General features: G+C 53.3%; 1 protein-coding gene across 1 annotated transcript; it reads right to left on the bottom strand.

Annotated features, from left to right (window-relative positions):
• Window positions 1-14,265: 14,265 nt before the first annotated feature.
• Window positions 14,266-16,349, bottom strand: LOC114828069 (uncharacterized). Its single transcript, XM_029110741.1, has 5 exons — window positions 16,185-16,349; window positions 15,853-16,025; window positions 15,036-15,141; window positions 14,602-14,746; window positions 14,266-14,480 (listed from the first exon to the last, which is right to left on the bottom strand). The coding sequence occupies exons 1-5, from the start codon at window positions 16,347-16,349 to the stop codon at window positions 14,266-14,268; spliced, it is 804 nt and encodes a 267-aa protein (XP_028966574.1).
• Window positions 16,350-17,121: the final 772 nt, after the last annotated feature.

Genomic DNA, 17,121 nt, shown 5'->3' with positions numbered 1-17,121 from the left:
GGGCTAAAGCCCCGGGAATCCATACAGGTAGACGAGTCCAGAGAGCTAGAGTAGCTCTCGGGTATCAGGACCGAGGCTCAAGGCGCAGCAGGTCCAGGTCTGCCCTGGACATGTGCAAGCCACGTTCGATCAAGCAGCTTGCCCCAATACCTTAAGCACGCAGACACCTCATTTTCCGATGCGAGGTTATACGCCCATCCCTTTTTGGGGAAGCGTCACAATGACCGAAAGTTTTGGTTCCCTGATTCAGTCATGCGAGCGCTCGCTCCATGAATATGCAGAAGGATAAGAAATCAGATATGTATGCATATTGAAGGAGTGGAGGCGTTCAATGTTCGTTCATCAATCAACGGGCCGCTGATGCCCTGTGACCTGCTGGAGTTCGAAATCAGCCCGGGGTCTTCTAGTCGGCGGGATCCACGTCGTCTCCATCTGCGGACGGTCGTCTCCGGCGCAAATGGCGTTCGCTGTCTCCTTCAATTGCCGCGATTTCCACGAACCTTGATTCATGGATATCTCCAACGTCGGGAAGATCTCGCCGCAGCCGATCGGATCCCGAGCAAGCGGAATAAGTCGAGGAGCGCGCCCTTCGGGTAGCTCCGCAGTGATTGATCAAGGAACGAGGACGGAGCCGCCGATCTGACCCGTTTTATGTCGACCTTGTTGTGATCCCTAACCCTCGACAGAGTCATTTAGCTACCATGGGCCCGTCCCAAGCTACTCCCCATGATGTCATTTTACGCGGAACCCCTCCGTGTCGACGTCGTCCACCCGGAGTAAAGTCGCGTCTGTGCGTCTGTCCGGCCGTCACATATTTTATCTGTTCGGTTTCCCCCCCCCAGTCCTCGTTAAGAGCTAAAGGATGGAGAGGAAGATATCCGGGCCAACCTCTTCGTGGCTTGATGGCGAAAGCTCTCGTTGTCACTACCGGCCACCGAGAGTTCGAAAGCGAGTTACGAATAACGAAAAGCCTTATTCGCTCGATTCTCAGTCCAATCTGTCATGGGAACGCTGGCAGCGACTCAGCTAGATTGTGTGGCCGCGGCTAGAGTCCGGTCTGAGTTTTTCATTTTTCTACGGACGGGGATTCTCCCTTGGGATTTTACTCTGGGCAGGCGGCGTCAGTTCGAGTCGGCAGCGCTCGTAAATGACCTATTTTGGCAGACCTCGCGTCCAGGGCGACTCTGTCCGCGTCACGCAACTTTTACGATCTACATATGTCTGTCTACATATACGCTCGCGAATGAGAGCACTTAGAATCAACCTACTCGGCGCGTCCTCGTGCGGGAGAGGCGCTCATCTCCGAACTCCATCGAAGGATTGCAGAATTCATTTCCAGCGGGCATCGAGCTTCCGAGAGCGTAGTTATCACTAGCGATCAATCAAGCGATCGCTCAGGCACTTCGTACACGAGCCCGAGAAAAAAAAACGCAATTTCATCTACTCCATAGAAACAGCGGTGCTGCCGGAGCCGTCAATCTCAAAGTCGTCGACGACAACACCGCTCTTTAATGCAACTTTTTGATAGCGTGAAGCTATCGCGGTCGGGAAGGCACCCAGCCAGCCAAATTCTCTCGTTTCTTGGGGAGGGAGCAAGCGGATTTGTTTTGAGTGAGTCGCTTCCATTATACTGAGCTGTGACGTAAGCTCACTCGGAGCTGAACCGCTGCTGGGAGTCTCCTCAAGCGAAATTAGAGCGTTCTCATCGTCGAAGGGTCGCGTATCATGGGGGCGAATTCCGTTAGAGCATCTTTCAGTCGAACGCATCCAAGGTCTTTCGTCGTCATAGCACGATTAAGGTTTTTGGGCGTTCAGTGCTCAAACACGGCGTTTTCTGTTGCACCGCTCGCTCACCGACTGCAGTGCCCAGGTTGGAACTCCTGTATCCGGAATGTTTTCTCCGGAACTCTGGGGAGCTCTCTCGTTCCCATCGGTCGATTCAGATCTCTTGCGCATTGACGCGAGGGGCGTACCCGCGAGGATTTCACTTTGGTACGGTCCGTAGAGCGTTTCTCCGACTGCTCCGACGGCGGCGTTCCCGAGGAGCCGGCAACGGTCCTGCGAGACAGAGAGGGACAAGGCATCCGACTGGAATAACAACAAGGGAATTATTCTCCGCTTTTCCTCCAATTCATACCGGTATCACTCCATCTTAGTGAAAACCAAGGCTACGCTAATTCGGATACACTTGGCTGATTCCGAGAATCTCCGCCTCTCAGGGACGAAAACTTTTTTTCCGTCGTATTTCTCCTTCATTTCTCTTGGACGTACTCCTCAACGTCCGCTTTCTCCTCGACGCGAAAACTAAGAGGTATTACGATTCATCGTCGTCGAGGGCTGTCTGAGAGCGCTGACGAAGATGTCGACCGGAGACGAGCATGGTTCCCCGCTTTTCCGTCGTTCGTCTCCGCGAGTCTGTCCGGAGGTAATGACTTCGAATTATGATCTAGGCTTCCCGTTCTAGCGGAGCTCGCCAGCTTCTCGACCGGAGTAAATAAAACGGTCGATGCAAAGCGAACTCTCAAGAGAATCGATCTGCCAAGATTCGCGAGCAGGATTCTGGACGTGAGCGAGATCTAGGTCCCGATATTGAGGAAGAGGAGAAGGAGGAGGAAGAGGAAGGCATGGCTCTCGTTTAAAATCGCAAGAACGGTCCCCTGCGGAGGTCGCTCCAAGTGTAAAAAACGCGAACTGTAAAACTTCCCGGGCAGTTGTTTAGCCTCAAGGAGGACCGAGTCCGAGGAGCTGGAGCGGAGCTGAAGGTCGGGCCCGAGCTGGAACTGTCACCCATTTCTGTGTTCCGAAAACACATCTCCTCTCTCTCTCTAGCGAGCCTGTTCTCTGCTCCAGCTGCGTGGACAGAGCGCGCTGACGGGGATTCCTAATGAAATTTAGAAAATTTCCGAAGAACTCTCTGCAACTCTCACCGATATTACGCGACGGGACAGAGCGCTCTCCCCTCAGTCGCGCCGGTGAATTTGCCTTGATCCCGCAGAAGAATCCACGGTCACCTCGTTCGACGCTTCCACCCTCGAATGCTTGTCTATCTCCTGCCCAAAGTTTCTATCCCGGCCTGCTTGGGAACGGAGGAACGCTTTCCCGCTTTCTCTCGAATCAATACTAATAATCCCACTTTCGAACAATTCTAGGAGATGCCCCATGGGCAGCACCTCAACGCAATCGCCTGATAGAACTTGAAAAGTGATCTGCATTCTTTTGCCCGGTCGAAGGCACCCATGTACACAATCTCTCGGAAGGATATCAATGTTGTTGTTGTAGTGATTCACTGAGGCGTTGACAAGGTTTGAATATTCGGCTTTCTCAGACAATGCCTCACGCTCGATGTCGCATGCCTCAAGCAATAACTACACAGAGCCCTCTGCAATTATCACTCTCTGCGAGCATGAATACCTCCCCAATGAACGCGCTTCGAACCCGACCGACTACGCTGCTGGTATCCGTCGATCCTCGTTCCCCGTCGTCTGGAATCAAACCTGTGTTCCAGCGCGCACCCGCATCCCGCCATCTGGCGAAGTTCAACTTGGGATGATCAATCACACTCAACTGAGAGTCGAGTCCCGACGCTCTTTCGAAACGCAAACTCGACTCTCGATCGGAGACGGAAACTCTGCCTCTCCGCGGTCGAAAAGCTCGAGTCCCACTTTGGCCGAAGACTTGACTCCGTGCCTCTTCGCAAGCCGCCCGAAGAGCAGGATCGAGGTGCCTGCTTAGAATTAGATTCAGACCTTCGCCTAATGCCAGACGGGCTCCGGAGAAAGCATTACGCTGCACTCCTGCGGACGAACACCACGAGCGACAGCAGCGGAAACAAGTTTCCAAATCGGGCAAAACGACGTTTCACTCAGGATGTTTCTCGCTCCCACGCGAGCCGCGGCTTTTGGATACTGGTCGTTCACTCGCCGAATTTAGCTCGAGAGTCGACTTGACGCGAATCGTCGACAACATACGGAAGCGATAGGCATCTGCTGGTAGTTCGAATGGAACCGCTCCTGGCTCGAACCACGAAGATCCCCACCACGGCAGCGGACACAGAGTGCTCTCCGATGCGAACTCATCGCGGGAAGAATCGGCAGACCGTGGAAAACTTCCAGGGAGAAAGCTCCGGAAATGCTCTTCCATAAAGTTAGAGACCTACAGCCGCGGTGAATTCACGAACGGATCGCAAGGAATTCGGAGCGACAGCGGGATGGCTTACGGAGCTTTTTTGGGAACGTCTCTGTCACGTTGCGCGTCTCAACACATCCGAAACATGAAGTCGGCTCGGTCGGAATGACGTCATGTTCTATTTTCCTGCTGCGCTCCGACTCCTGGAATGCTTCTTCCCTTCCGCAGAACGACTCCATCTCGGCAATATTCCATGGCGAAATCGGAAATCCCTTCTCGGTTCGCAGACGAGCAGAGAGGGTGGAAAGATCGACACTCACAAATCCTCGGAAGTCGCTTGAGGAACTTCTATGCACTGAATTCGCTCGTTGCGGGAAGTTTGCTCGCTTTACTGGGCGTTCTAGGCGACGGTGCTGGAGATTCTGCGCGGAGGGTACATTTTTCTCTCGACATTAATCGTCTCTCGAATCTCTGAACCGCTCGAAATAGTGAACAGATCTCCTAGTCGACAGCGTGTCTACTAAATCGAGGCCTGACTGTATTCCGAGCTGGGACGCCCTCCGAACACTAGCTCGGTGCAGCACGGCGTCGGAGCCCTGCGAGTCTGTCTGATGATCGGGATGCGTCTGCTCCGGTCAAAAGCACGATGATGTTCCCTCGGAGGCGCTCATTCTGCTAGATGATCGAGTCGTTGCGTCAAGACGTTCTTAACTCGATTATATCCGAACCCCACGGAGTGTCGGAGGAAGCAGCCATCCCATCCTCATGTATGAACACTTACTTCTTATGATGAAACTTCGTTCCGATCCCGAGGAATCACGTCTCGCGACTCAAGGACCCGGACCGGAACGTCTGAGTCGGATCAAGCCGGCGGGAGCGCCATCGGAATGCCGCGAGGAATTCCGCCGCTGCCGTCCTGAACGTTTCAGCTGGCAGCGAGGAACGAATGTGGATCTGAATCGGAGTCGAGAACCACTCCGGTTCGAGTTCCCGATGAAGGCGGGTCGCCGGAAAATGCTATGCGTACCTGCGGCGTGGTGGCAAATCGTCGAAACTCGGAATCGAAATCCATCCAACGTTGTCGAATCGCTCGCGGAGCGGAGCTGACGACATCGTTCGCCGCGTCCCCGGCTTCCTGATTAGCTGAAATCGTTTCGGGAACGATTTCTCTTTCTCTCAGGGGGAAAAGAATGGGAAAACACAGATGTGCCTACGGGACCGAGGAAGACCCGGAGAGCGTTCGCTCCCGGCAGATTGTTCCAACAAGGGAAATCGTAGTAATGACATTTCGCAGTCGGAGAGTTTTGGAATTCGGCGCGATTCGGGAACAAATGCAGAAGTGAGTGGTTTCCGATTCCGGATAGAGAGAGGGAGGAGTCGAGGTCCTCGCCCCGGATGAGGCCTCTGATTCACTCTTCATCCATCCACCCCGTCTCGGAAACGGTCGCCTGAGAGGGAATGGGCCGGTCCGATAACGGTCACTGATTCATCCTGGAAGGGCTTGTCGAGAACCCGATCTATGGAACTCACTCCATGGAGCAATTTTCGTTCTCGGTGCGTGACCTTCCCTTTCAGAATCAATAATAATGAGATCGTGACGGATTCCACCCTCCCTCTGAGTTTCCAACATATCGTGCTGGTCGGAGGACTCAGCACCGCTTCCGGGAACACCCTGGGAGAGGGCAAGAGGGAAAAATCCACATCGTCGAGTTCCTGGTCCTCTCATCAAGTGACGCCATGATGATTCCGTCGACTCAGGGCCAAGAAAGAGGAGGGCTGGACGTAGAGGAGACCTTGTTCGGATTCTGTGGCGGCTCGACTCGTCCGGAATTAGTCAGACGGAAGAACCGAGCGTCTTGAGAGGAACGAGAGCCGCCGGGAATGAGCCAGGACAATTCGAATTGGTCCTCAACAAGATTCCTTTCACTTTTTAACAGGCTCCGAGGAGGATTCCGCTCCTCGACCTCTCTTTCCCGACCAGACGGCTCATCTGGCAAGGGAATCGTTTGGGTCGTTAACTCTTCCTGCTAGTCGTCTCTGCTCGTTTCCCAGCGAGGTAACGTCTGACCCAGGATCGAGTCCAGTGACCGCAGCTAACAGCCTACATGGCCGGGCTGTCCGACCCGCAGCCGTCGGCTGCGTAGCCTGACGGGTCTAGAGGACTTTGGCTTGGATCGTCGCCCGATGCACGAATACTTAACGGGCAAGCAAAACTCCGCGAGCAAGCAGGAGTGCGATCAAAGGCTCACTCACTTACCTAGTTCTCATCGCCGTCATCCTCGTTGCACAGGGCTCTTAATGGAGCCCGTTTGCAGCAGCGCTATTCACGTCCTGTTCTTTTCCAGAACACAAAGGCCTCTCCTGGACTTGCTCCGGCAGAGCTCCAATGAGGCCCGTGCGCTCGCTTTCGAACCATCCAGTCAACTCTCTGCCGGCTCGCTAAATAGCTTGCCGACTCGCCTTTTTCGGTGCGGGATCATTCTCTGGAAGCTGCGTCGGGAATTTACGACGGGTTCACAATCGTCTGTTTTTCTCCCTCCCTCCTGCGGTGTCGGAGGTCAACAACGGCGGGAAAAAGAGGTTTTCGTCTGGGCCGAACTTCATTCAAATCCTCATCCGGGACCCGAGGAGAATAGGCGCCGTGAAGGCGACAGCAGGGGAGCTGCTCGGAAAGCATGCGTCAAACGAACCGTCAAAACTAGAAGAGGCTCAAGGGTTCCGGACGTTTTGCTGCTGGAAAAGGAAACGGAAGTCAGGCTGAGCTCCATGAGGAGCAAACTGAGAGGAGACGCCTACCGACCGGCTCGACGTTACTCACTCGCCTGTCCGCGTGTTCGCCATCCGCGTCCGCTCGTCCGTTCATTCACGGGGGTAAGGGGGAGGGCGACGCGCTTTCCGTGGCGATGGTGGTGGCATCTAGAGAAAGGTATACCTCCGTCCGTCTCGTGTCACTTACCGTGGAGAAGGGGAGCTCTAGAGGATGCCACTCTTCCGGTCAACGTCGCCTATTTCAGCCCGACGTCCAGCGGCCTTTAATCATCGTAAGCCTCTTAGAATCCTCGCCCGGTCCGCTTGCGTTTTCCTCCACTTTTTTTCTCCCCTCTTGACGGCTCCCGTGGCTCACCAAGCCAGCTGAATCATCAACTGTGACCATAAACGCATCATTTAGTTCCTGGGGGGCCGAGAGGAAATGCGAAAGACTTCTCAGCGGTTTTCTTTGTTCTCTTCGATACGAATGTTCCACCCCAGGAACTAGGAATTCTCCCGTCATGAGCGAACACCGCGAGTGGGATCAAATGCGTTCGGCAGCAGCCAACTTTTTATAAGATTCCTCCTCCTTCTCCTTCCGGGAGCTCGTTTCGGACCACGCTCCCAGGGTTGGAAATATAGCGAAGCAATTTACCGCCACCAACAGGTTGCCCGTTGGCGGACCAGAGCTCCAGCCGGAGCGATTTTCTTGCTTGCTCCTGTTTTCCCGCTTTTTACGTGAATACACTCATTGTGCTCCCGGTTCGTTCGTTGGCTGCTTGGTTAGCAAACAAGAATAACCCCGGGCAATATAGAGCGCACCGAAAGTTGGAACTAGTTTTCCGAGGAATAAGCCAGCTTATTGGCTGCTTCTGGCACTAGCAGAGCTCGCTAGAAATAGTCCGAGGGAACGAGCGGGGGAGGGGGAGTTCCCTCCTTTGGAGAAAATTATCTTCCCCCTCCACTCCAATCGAGACTCGCACCTAATGTAACGAAGACGCGAGGAGAACGGCGAGCGTCCTGATTCAGAGAGGAAGGCACGTTGTTCTCCCATCCAAGTGGCGAAGTCGAGCGGTTAACGTCGTGTCTGCTCGCACCGGAGTCTGTACGTAACTTACGTAGAAGCGACTTGTCTGTCGCTGAGACATATGGTGACGTCGAGAGATTCCGCGATTCTCAAACAACTTCCCGGAAACAGTATGTTATCGCGTATATTGGGGTATGTTATCGTGTGGGTATATACAAAGTCAAACGATTCGACGACAAAACATCGTGGGCAGCGGTGGCAACAACAAGAAATCCCCTCTTGAGAATGCTCTGTGATGTTCGTTTCTCAGAAACTTTCGGAACCTTCCGAGCTCGAGGCAGCGTCACAATGCTCCCGCACTTTCTCGAGTTCCCCAAAATATTGAGACTTTAACATTGAAGTCCCATCCGACTTGACATACGATTTGCTTGAAACGAAACGTCTAAAGAGCTGACGTACGCTCGCTGAGTTCCTGGACGTTCCGGTCCTCTGATACTACGAAATGGAGTATCAGGGTCTCCAAAGGCGTCAGGTAGTCAATCAGTGACTTCAAGGCAAGGGACAAGTGTCAAGTCTGAGATTGAAGCCACGAGAACAGTTTCAAACTCGACCGTAGAAAGGCGAAGCGAAAAATAAGAGGAAACCATTATTTACGCTCGGACAGGCATTGTTCGGCCGGTCTACTCAGCGAATCTCGCTTCAGCCGAGCGTTGCCCCGCCCACGGTTACCGGAATCAAAACTCGGGTTGAGAGAGAAAAATCTAGCCGAGAACTCCTGGAAACGAAGCGGAGGATCGGTCCATACGTTGAAGGATGCAAGGACTGGTTGGGAAGCGAATTCTGAATCTTAATTTGCTAGGGGCCCCGCACTCACTGAGACCTTAATCTATCCTGTTTGGCGGTGAGATTTCCGCCACAAACTCTTTCGCGGCTCGAATAAGTGCCTCTCGGCTCTCGGATGTTCCCGAAGCGGGAGTAGCTTTGGATGATGTTGCTATTAGGTTTTCGCTTCAGGACACGTTTCAGACCGATCGCTTCCGGTCGAGATCGCTCGCTCTGAATGGGTGTTTTTCACACGAATTCCCCTTCGATTTCAGGACCACCCTGGAGACTGTAGGTCATCCCTCACCGTGAATAAGGTTCAAAAACGACGCCAACAAATTTCCGGTATGAGGTGCAGCGGATGATATCCCGGCGCTCGAGAGGCGGGGGACAGCTCCTTGACCCTCGCGTTCGCAGCATCACGTCATCCGTGGAACACGCATGCGAACGATTTCGGATAGGGAGCGTATTCCGCGGAAACAAAGAACCCGTTCGGGGTCTGCGTCCGGATCTCATTGAGCCTGGATGTCAGCGCCTTGTGCGCGCATTTTCGATGCCTGGTGAAAACGAGAAAATGAAAACCATTGAAAGCAGGAATTCCTGGCGTGTCACCTACGATGCGACAAACTACATACTCCCAACTCATATCGAGACACCGCGCTCCACGAAGCCTCAGCGGTTTGGATATGCCCCCACTCCCGATGGGTGAGGCCTATGGCCTTATACTGTGTGGCCCAAGGACCAAGGGCTTCCCTCATTCCGTCAGCGGAGGTGGAAGTGTTTTACCTCAAAGTAACCTCCGAAAAAAGCCATCGTTGACATTCGTAAGATGATAGTAGATTTTTCCGAAGGCTGAGTGTCGGATACGTGATGATGTGATGATAAGGGGAAGTATTCCGACAGCTCGCCCTCCCCGGGGGACTTCACCGAGTTATGAAAGTAAAGAAAACGATTCCTCAGTCGAGGGTGTCGAAGGTAATTAAAGATGACGACCTCCGTCTGCTTCGGAGGAGTATGATGCATTTATGACGGAAGTCAGACAAATGTTTGCAGATGTCCGATCCAAGACTCTGATCCTTGGGGATCTCCAAGATCCCCATGCTTCCGTTCCCACGGTCCGCCGGACTCGGATTCCTTCCGTTTTTTCTACGATGAGTCCCGAATTCGACGATCCGTCACGGTCTTCCGGTGTCGCTTTCTAATCAAGGAGGACATGTTGAATTTTCCACAATAAATTCTATTGGAAAAAAAACGCGAGCAGCGGTTCCGTCATTTCATGAGAAACAAGAATAATATACTCAGCGATTCTACGCTCGCTAGTTCGAAATTCTCAGCTTTTTCCAATATTCATGTCAGCGCAACAGCCAGATCCCTTAGAGGTCCCCCCATAATCATCGACGCGGAGCCGCGATCACAAACTTGAAGGAAAGACGAGCGAATATCGGGGAATCGAGTTCCTGTCAAATGGCTCGACGATTTGTTCCGTGATCCCTGCATATAAATCCGTTCGATGTTGTCTTCATGCTCGAGCCGCAGTGCAAGATGAGCTCGCGGCAGCTAAATTGAGACGGAGCGATCGACAAAATGATGAAGCGCCTAACGAGCGGAGCAGCAGAGTAAGCATCGAAGCAATGCGTCGCGTCAGAACGCACGCCTCCGCGGCCGCTATCGAGCTGTGCAACATGGTTATCTCAATATTGAATCTATTGATCGTGGAGGAAAAACTAAAGAGGAGAACCTCCGAGCTCAGGCCTGGAGGTTCAGGTGCAATGGCGGACGCATGAACATAAGCTCGAAGACGCAGCAGAGACACCCCTCCTTCGGTGAAGGCGGTGAGGTCCAAGACGCTCGCATCATTAGGGTGCCTCGAAGCTGTGTGGTGGCTTCCGAACATGAGCCCGTCTCCTGTCAGAACAATGGAGCGACCCCAGCGCGGCCTGAACGTCACAATACCTCTATTGGTCGTAGAATAGGATCGATCTTTCTCGTTACTCACTGATTGGGTTCAGACTCGACGCACGAAGGTGAGGTGGCGAGACCTTCCGGCTTAGCTGCGCAGTTCTGATCTCTCTCAGGATTCCGAAAATCGTAGGATTCGTACAGGAATAGCTCCTTCCCCCCTCCCCGCACGTTTGCTACACTCGAATTATCTCCGAGCCGCGGAGTCGTTCCCTAGAAATGAAAAACGAGCGAACTTTCTGAGCAGGAAAGTTTCGTCTGCAGCCCCAAGTCACATTAAGGAATCGTGCTTCCGCAGTAGGCTTCAGACGAGCCCCGACAGTGATGATCTCCTGGAGCCAGAGTATACCTGACGACTCGTGATTGATGTCTCCTTCACTCCGTACCGCAGCGCGGAGAAGACTTATCTCTGGGCTTCAAGATTCAGGACAATCATCCGGAAGCAAAACGAAGAATCATTGTCCGTCGCGCATGTTCCTCGATCCATCTAGGCGTTCGCGGTGTCGGACGACCCTGAGCGTTCCTGGTGCTGCATCGAATGAAACAACTTTCGCAAGACGGGACGCGCGAGCGGGGCTCCACCTGTGCGGAGTGCTCGCTTCAACCCCTCGCCCCCCCCCCTTCTCTTCGTACAATTGGCGATAGCACACATCTTCAGCTCGTTCGGGGCGGGAACTGGGAATTCACAGCGGGGCGGGAGAGCTATTGATTCTGAGCGACCATCGATACTGGTGACGGGTTAGGGCCCGAATTACGTTGAAGACAACACAGCTTTCGGCTCGTCCTGGATTCACAGCCACAAGCTCCTTTAGGAGACACCGTCAATCAGGGCATTTGAAATCCGCACCGTCCGCATCCGTTGGTCAGTCGAGCTCCGGACCAGAAAACAAGGGAACTTGAGAAGTCGCTCGCCGCTATTGTGCAAGGACGTCCGTGGAGAAGTCGCGCAAACACAAAGCAGATGTGTTTTGCTCGATATTCATTCTCCAGCTTTACAGAAGTGCAACGGCGAGCTCGAAGGCGGCTGCTTCTACCTTGTCCTCATAGGAAACAATAGGAGAAGACGATACTTACAAATAGCAAAGTTCGCAAACAGGACTCTCAATCCTCATGTCCTTGCCCTGTTCTCCTCTTCATGCTACTTGCTTTTCGATGTCAAGTGTCAAAACATTGCTAGAGCCCCGACAAGGGGCCGATTCAGCGAATAAGCGTCCACTACTTCTTGGTGTCACAAGCCGTCGATCCATGCGAGTAAGCCCTCCAAGACAGCAATCTGACAGTCCTGGTGAGATTTCGGTACCATTCAGGTCGGAGACGCCACACCGGGAATACAGGCATCAGAAATTCGCAACGAAAAACTTCGTGAACGGCAACGACAGCTCCGAGCGATCATCCGCATCGCGTCCTGACGCTCGGGGAAAGATCATAAGCGCTCCTAGTAGTATCTGGCGACTCGAATCACTTCTGACGCGTAGCAAGGAAATCTGACATCCTATCGCGTCGCACGGTCTTGTCACCGCGAGTCCATCTCTAGTTTCACCCCGCAAGGAGCGACCCCGTCGATCGATCCGATTCGACCCGAATGTTCATAAAATCGACGGACGACGTAGCGACTCGAGTTTGATCCACGCGAAATAATCTATAGCCTTGCTCGTGCCTTCGTCTGTTCGAGGTTGCAACTTCGAGCCTCGAGAAGGAATCGCATGCCATCGAACATCAACCGATGAAATGTCTCGTGTATTCCGTGCTCGGTGCACGACCTTCTGCCGCGCGCAATTACGATCGGGAGAGAGATGCTTCTCCCACACAGCCCCCTTGGGTGTCCTTCAGGTGGCGCTTGATAATCTCAGAACGACGACTCCCGAGTCGCGGAAACCCCGAATTTTGCTTCTGGTCGCCGCAATTCAGTAACCCCGCCCCATGATGCCCTTGACGACATCCCGGAATAGGGCTTCTTAAAGCTGGTCTCCGCGGTTTTTCAAATCGACGAAGAGGCCGATCGGAACTATTTGGAATTATAGGAATTGCGACTTGCCCGCTCCTTGAGTCATAGAGGAACTGCGCTACGCGGTATATTCGTTGATTGGAGATTGGTAGGCCACGCTTTGTTTGGTTCACCGGTCAGCTGGGGGAGCTGTGGGGACGACTGATCTCACTCGCATTCGAGAACACCACACCTTCCGGGAGATGATTTTATTCGTCCGCACATATCCTCCCTGTTGAGGATCAAAGCAGAGCCATGTCCTGCGAAGCAATCCCCGGAGCCGAGTTACTAATCAGTGTAGGCCGGCGGCGACTCATTCAGTGTCCGCACGCGGGAAGGGGCGCTCGGCCGCTCGACAAGGAGTTGAGTGCGACACGCTGCCCGACACCTCGAGACCTTCAATGGAATTTCCAGACCGCGTCCTTGGAGCACTGCATTCTGAAGAGTTGCTGAAATTAATTCATCGACCAGGAATCGTGGAGAATTCGATAGAAGACCATCCGAGCTTCCGAAGATTTAAGGACCCCGGAATCGAGGATTTGTGCTCCGGGTAGGAACTGGAGTTTGTCTAATGTGGAATCCAGGCAGATCCAGAACTCAGCACAACTTTCTTTGTTAGGGTTTCCAGGGACTGCGCAGCTCGTCGCGGCTCTCCGAGCGGAGGAGGGGACTCAGGATCCGGAGCACGGGGGAGTTTTTCTCAGAACCGCTTGGCTTCTCCGTCTGGATGTTCCATGGATTATTTCCCCTTATGTCGAGTCAGACATGAGCCCACGAAAGTGTCAGTGAGCAGGGATCAGCAGCGGCTGCCGGTCTAGACCGTCCAAGCGACCGAGTTTCCGAATGACTGAGCCCCTCTGCGGCGCTTCTCGCCGCGACTCATACCAGACGCGAAAACCGATTCCAGGCTTCGCAAAAGACCTAAAACAAACTCTGTCCACCGAAGATTGGGTGTGGGACAGGGCGAGGCGCTTATTATCATCGATTGGTCGCAGTTGGGTTGGAACAACGCCCGCGATCGGGGCCTCGATCGGATCGGGAGAGTCTATTCTAATTTTAGCCGGAGACAAAAAACGTCCGTGAAATGAATTAAAAGTTTAATTGGACTGGCTCGCCGCCAAATGAGAAGACACCGCTGTGCACCCTCCGACCGAGCGGAAAATGTGAAGCTGGACGAGGTTTTCCAGCCGAGTCTCTTCATCACGGCTCCGAACCTGATCATTCGTTCAGCTCGTTTTCCTGCCCGACCACAGAACATATCGCTCAGTGTGTGATCGTGTCGAGGCAGACCGTGAACGCGATTGGCACGCAGAGCGGCACGTCGGAGCGGCACAGATTTGATTTGGTCGGCGGTCGGAGCCCGCTGGAGCACGCACCTCAGAGAAAGTGCGAAACGATAAGGAGACTCTCCATGGATGAAATTTATCCCTTTGATCGCCTCAAAGTCGTAGTCCTCAGCGAATCGGGAAGTTGAAGGGAAGGAAAAAGAAGAAACATCGAAAGGAGATGCGGGGAGCTAAAGCCGGCTCGATGAGAATCCCGTGCTGCCTCACGCCATTCCCGAAATAACTCGTCCAGATCGCGGAAGGAGATGATTCGATCAGCTGCGGAGGAACGACCTGAGCGGCGATAGGGGCAGCACAGTTAGAGCAACCTTTTCCTTGATCTCGATACGCAGATTGACGAAGTCCTCGTTATCGAAAAGCAGAAAATCGTTGAGCTTGAGCAGAACGTCGCCCATGTAGATCCTGTTCCAAAGGGCGAGCTTCCGATCCTCGACAGGCTCAGCGCTTTCAAGCTCATTTTCGACGGTTCCTGTCGACGATTTTTCCGACTCAGTCGTCGAGTTCGTGTGAGCTGAGTGCAAAATCTCACTCGATCCTGCGGAGAGAGAGAATCCGGATTCCGTGGTATTAAATCCGAACTCCTCACTTACCCCGGTCTTTGAATGTTTTCCATAATTCTTTCCGGATCATCTCGATCTGGTCGATTTTGTCCATTCTCCCGACGACGTTCAGATGAAACACGTGCCTCACAATTTCCGCTCGGAAAAACCGCTCTGGCCCGTCACGTTCAGCCACCTTCGCGAGAGGACAAGATCTCTGATTATCAATTTGTGGAATAAATTCCGTCCGCGGATCGACGTAATCAAGTGAATTCATCCCCTCGTTTACTTAGGAAAGAGCTGAAGGATCAAGGAGGAGCTCGCTCAATTATGCCCCCTAATAGCCCAATTAGTGGTCGCAGACCTCAAACGACAAAACGTACTCAAGCCGGAAGACCTTCACCCGAACGCCTCCGGAGCTTGTCGGAGAGCCGAATGCAACTTGAAATGGGCTCATGGGCTCCTAGACTCGTTGTGGCACTTACCTTAAATGTTTCAAAACCATAGCTCGGCCATTCACAGTTGTGACGCTTCGTCATTTCAACCACGACCACAATCGGGTTACATTTGCGTAACGTTTCCAGACAGAGACTGCGGAGGCGACTGTTTTGTAAGTACCGGAAGCCACGGGGTTCGTTGAACGCTTGTTGAAGAGCGTGCTGCTGCTGCTGCTGCATCATTATCGTCGTCTCGAGGAAGCTTAGCAAAATTTATGCGCATATTATGTGACCTCAAGGAGACACTCGAGAACAACGGGGCTCCTCGTTGGTCGCTGTGTTCGTTGTTCCGAGTCGAGGGTCGAGTTAGTCGTTGTCGTTACCGACGTTGTTGTCGTCACAGCTGCCGCACATGTCGATAGCCGGATGACGTTGCCTTGTACAGCCCATGCAGTAACAAGAGCCCACGAACGTCGACGACGCACCCACAGACACTGACGCGACGATCCGACAGGGGGGATTTTTTATTGCGACCCAGATATTTGTCGCTGCTTCACCAATTGCGACCCCTTCCGATCCGGCATTTGATGGTGCGGCGAGAACGACGCTCGCCCGAATCTTACCACCTTATTATGACTCCATTGCTCCGAGAGGAAGTTGCTGAGCGAGGGCCCCACTCAGGTCACCGCTTCTGCCGACGCGCGCGATGGAGAATTGTTTCCATCACGTACTTGGACTAGTATCGAGGGGAGCGAGGGACTACGGCCACTCTCTCAAACTTCAAAACGGCTAGTCCTCGCTCAGTGGCCCCCCTCTCCAACCCCGGTCGAGACGGTTTTCCCACGAAATTAGTAACGGAACTCACTTTCGGAATCTGAACGGCTCTTTTTCTCCCATTGTATAGAGGTTTGGTCTAAGTAACGTCAGTCGGCAAGACGTGCCGGTCATTCTAATCATCTGCTTAACTGTCTTGGGGCGCTCTCCTATGGTGATGCTCCTCTCGACTCCCAGGATGATGTCCCATCGTTCTAACGTCACCTGAATTTTAGATAGACACACTTAGCAGATGCCAATGGTGTCTTTGGGACCGGAATACCAAACATGGTAATACGTGCGTGACGCCTGGATATTCAATTGCATGATCGAGTGCGGGGAAATTCCCCGTAATTTGCACATCTTATCGGAATTTCAGCCCACCGTCTTCTTATTAACCGGACTGTCCTTCTTTATGACCTTCACGACTTGGTACGGAATCCTCTCCGGACCGATCTCCATTTCGATATCGAATTTCCATGGCTCGGGGACGCCGTACTTCTTCTCTCGAGAGATAACTACCCTCGTGATTTCCTCGTAGGATGTCATCGAAAGGCTCGTACGTTGATCGAAAGCGGCCCACCGTGGCGTATGCGGTTGAGGTTGAGACAAAATTCACGTCTCTCTCGGTGAAACGCCTGGCGCCGTAACTTCGTTATCACTCGTTAGAGCTGCAGGGACATCGATGCCGCCATTTAGCTGCGGCGATCGTTGGATAATTCGCAGGGCTGGAAAGTTCGAAGTCGGAGGGAACAACACTTCGAGATCGGGAGATCACCGGGCTCTACAGGCACCGGTCTCTCGGCTCGCTCAGAATTTCTCCGGAACGTCTCCTGATCCTGATATCGAGGGGGATGGATGCAAGGACCGGTCGACGCTCCCTGTGATGAGAACTGTTCCTGCAATAGCTATCGCCCTCACAGACCAAGACTCTCAGTCGGAAGCTGGGGAGCTTTTCATGGTACAACGGGCGAGCTCCTGCGTCGTCACACATATATGCTCCGTGTTTGTCACGGCGATAATTTTCTTCGAGAATCATACGATTCCCCGTCTCAGCCTCACCGACAGGCTGTGATTTATTCGGATTGGTCGGAAAACTTGAGATGTCCGACAGGGCTTGGAAGCGTCCGGAGTCCAGACACGAAGTGAGGCTTGACGAAAACTTTCCGCTGTCTTCGGTCTTACTCGGAACATGCAACCGCAAGATGTTCGCCTTACACAGGCTTCGTCACATGGGATTCCTCATACGGGAAGCGAACTCCAGCGCGAGCTCTCTCATACGCGCGCACTGTTGAACCCCATGCCGGCAAGGCGTCGACAC

This window comes from Galendromus occidentalis, unplaced genomic scaffold, assembly GCF_000255335.2.
Source record: "Galendromus occidentalis unplaced genomic scaffold, Mocc_1.1 scf7180000077086, whole genome shotgun sequence".
In the NCBI taxonomy this organism is placed as follows: domain Eukaryota; kingdom Metazoa; phylum Arthropoda; class Arachnida; order Mesostigmata; family Phytoseiidae; genus Galendromus; species Galendromus occidentalis.
This window is presented reverse-complemented; position numbering and strand designations above follow the sequence as displayed.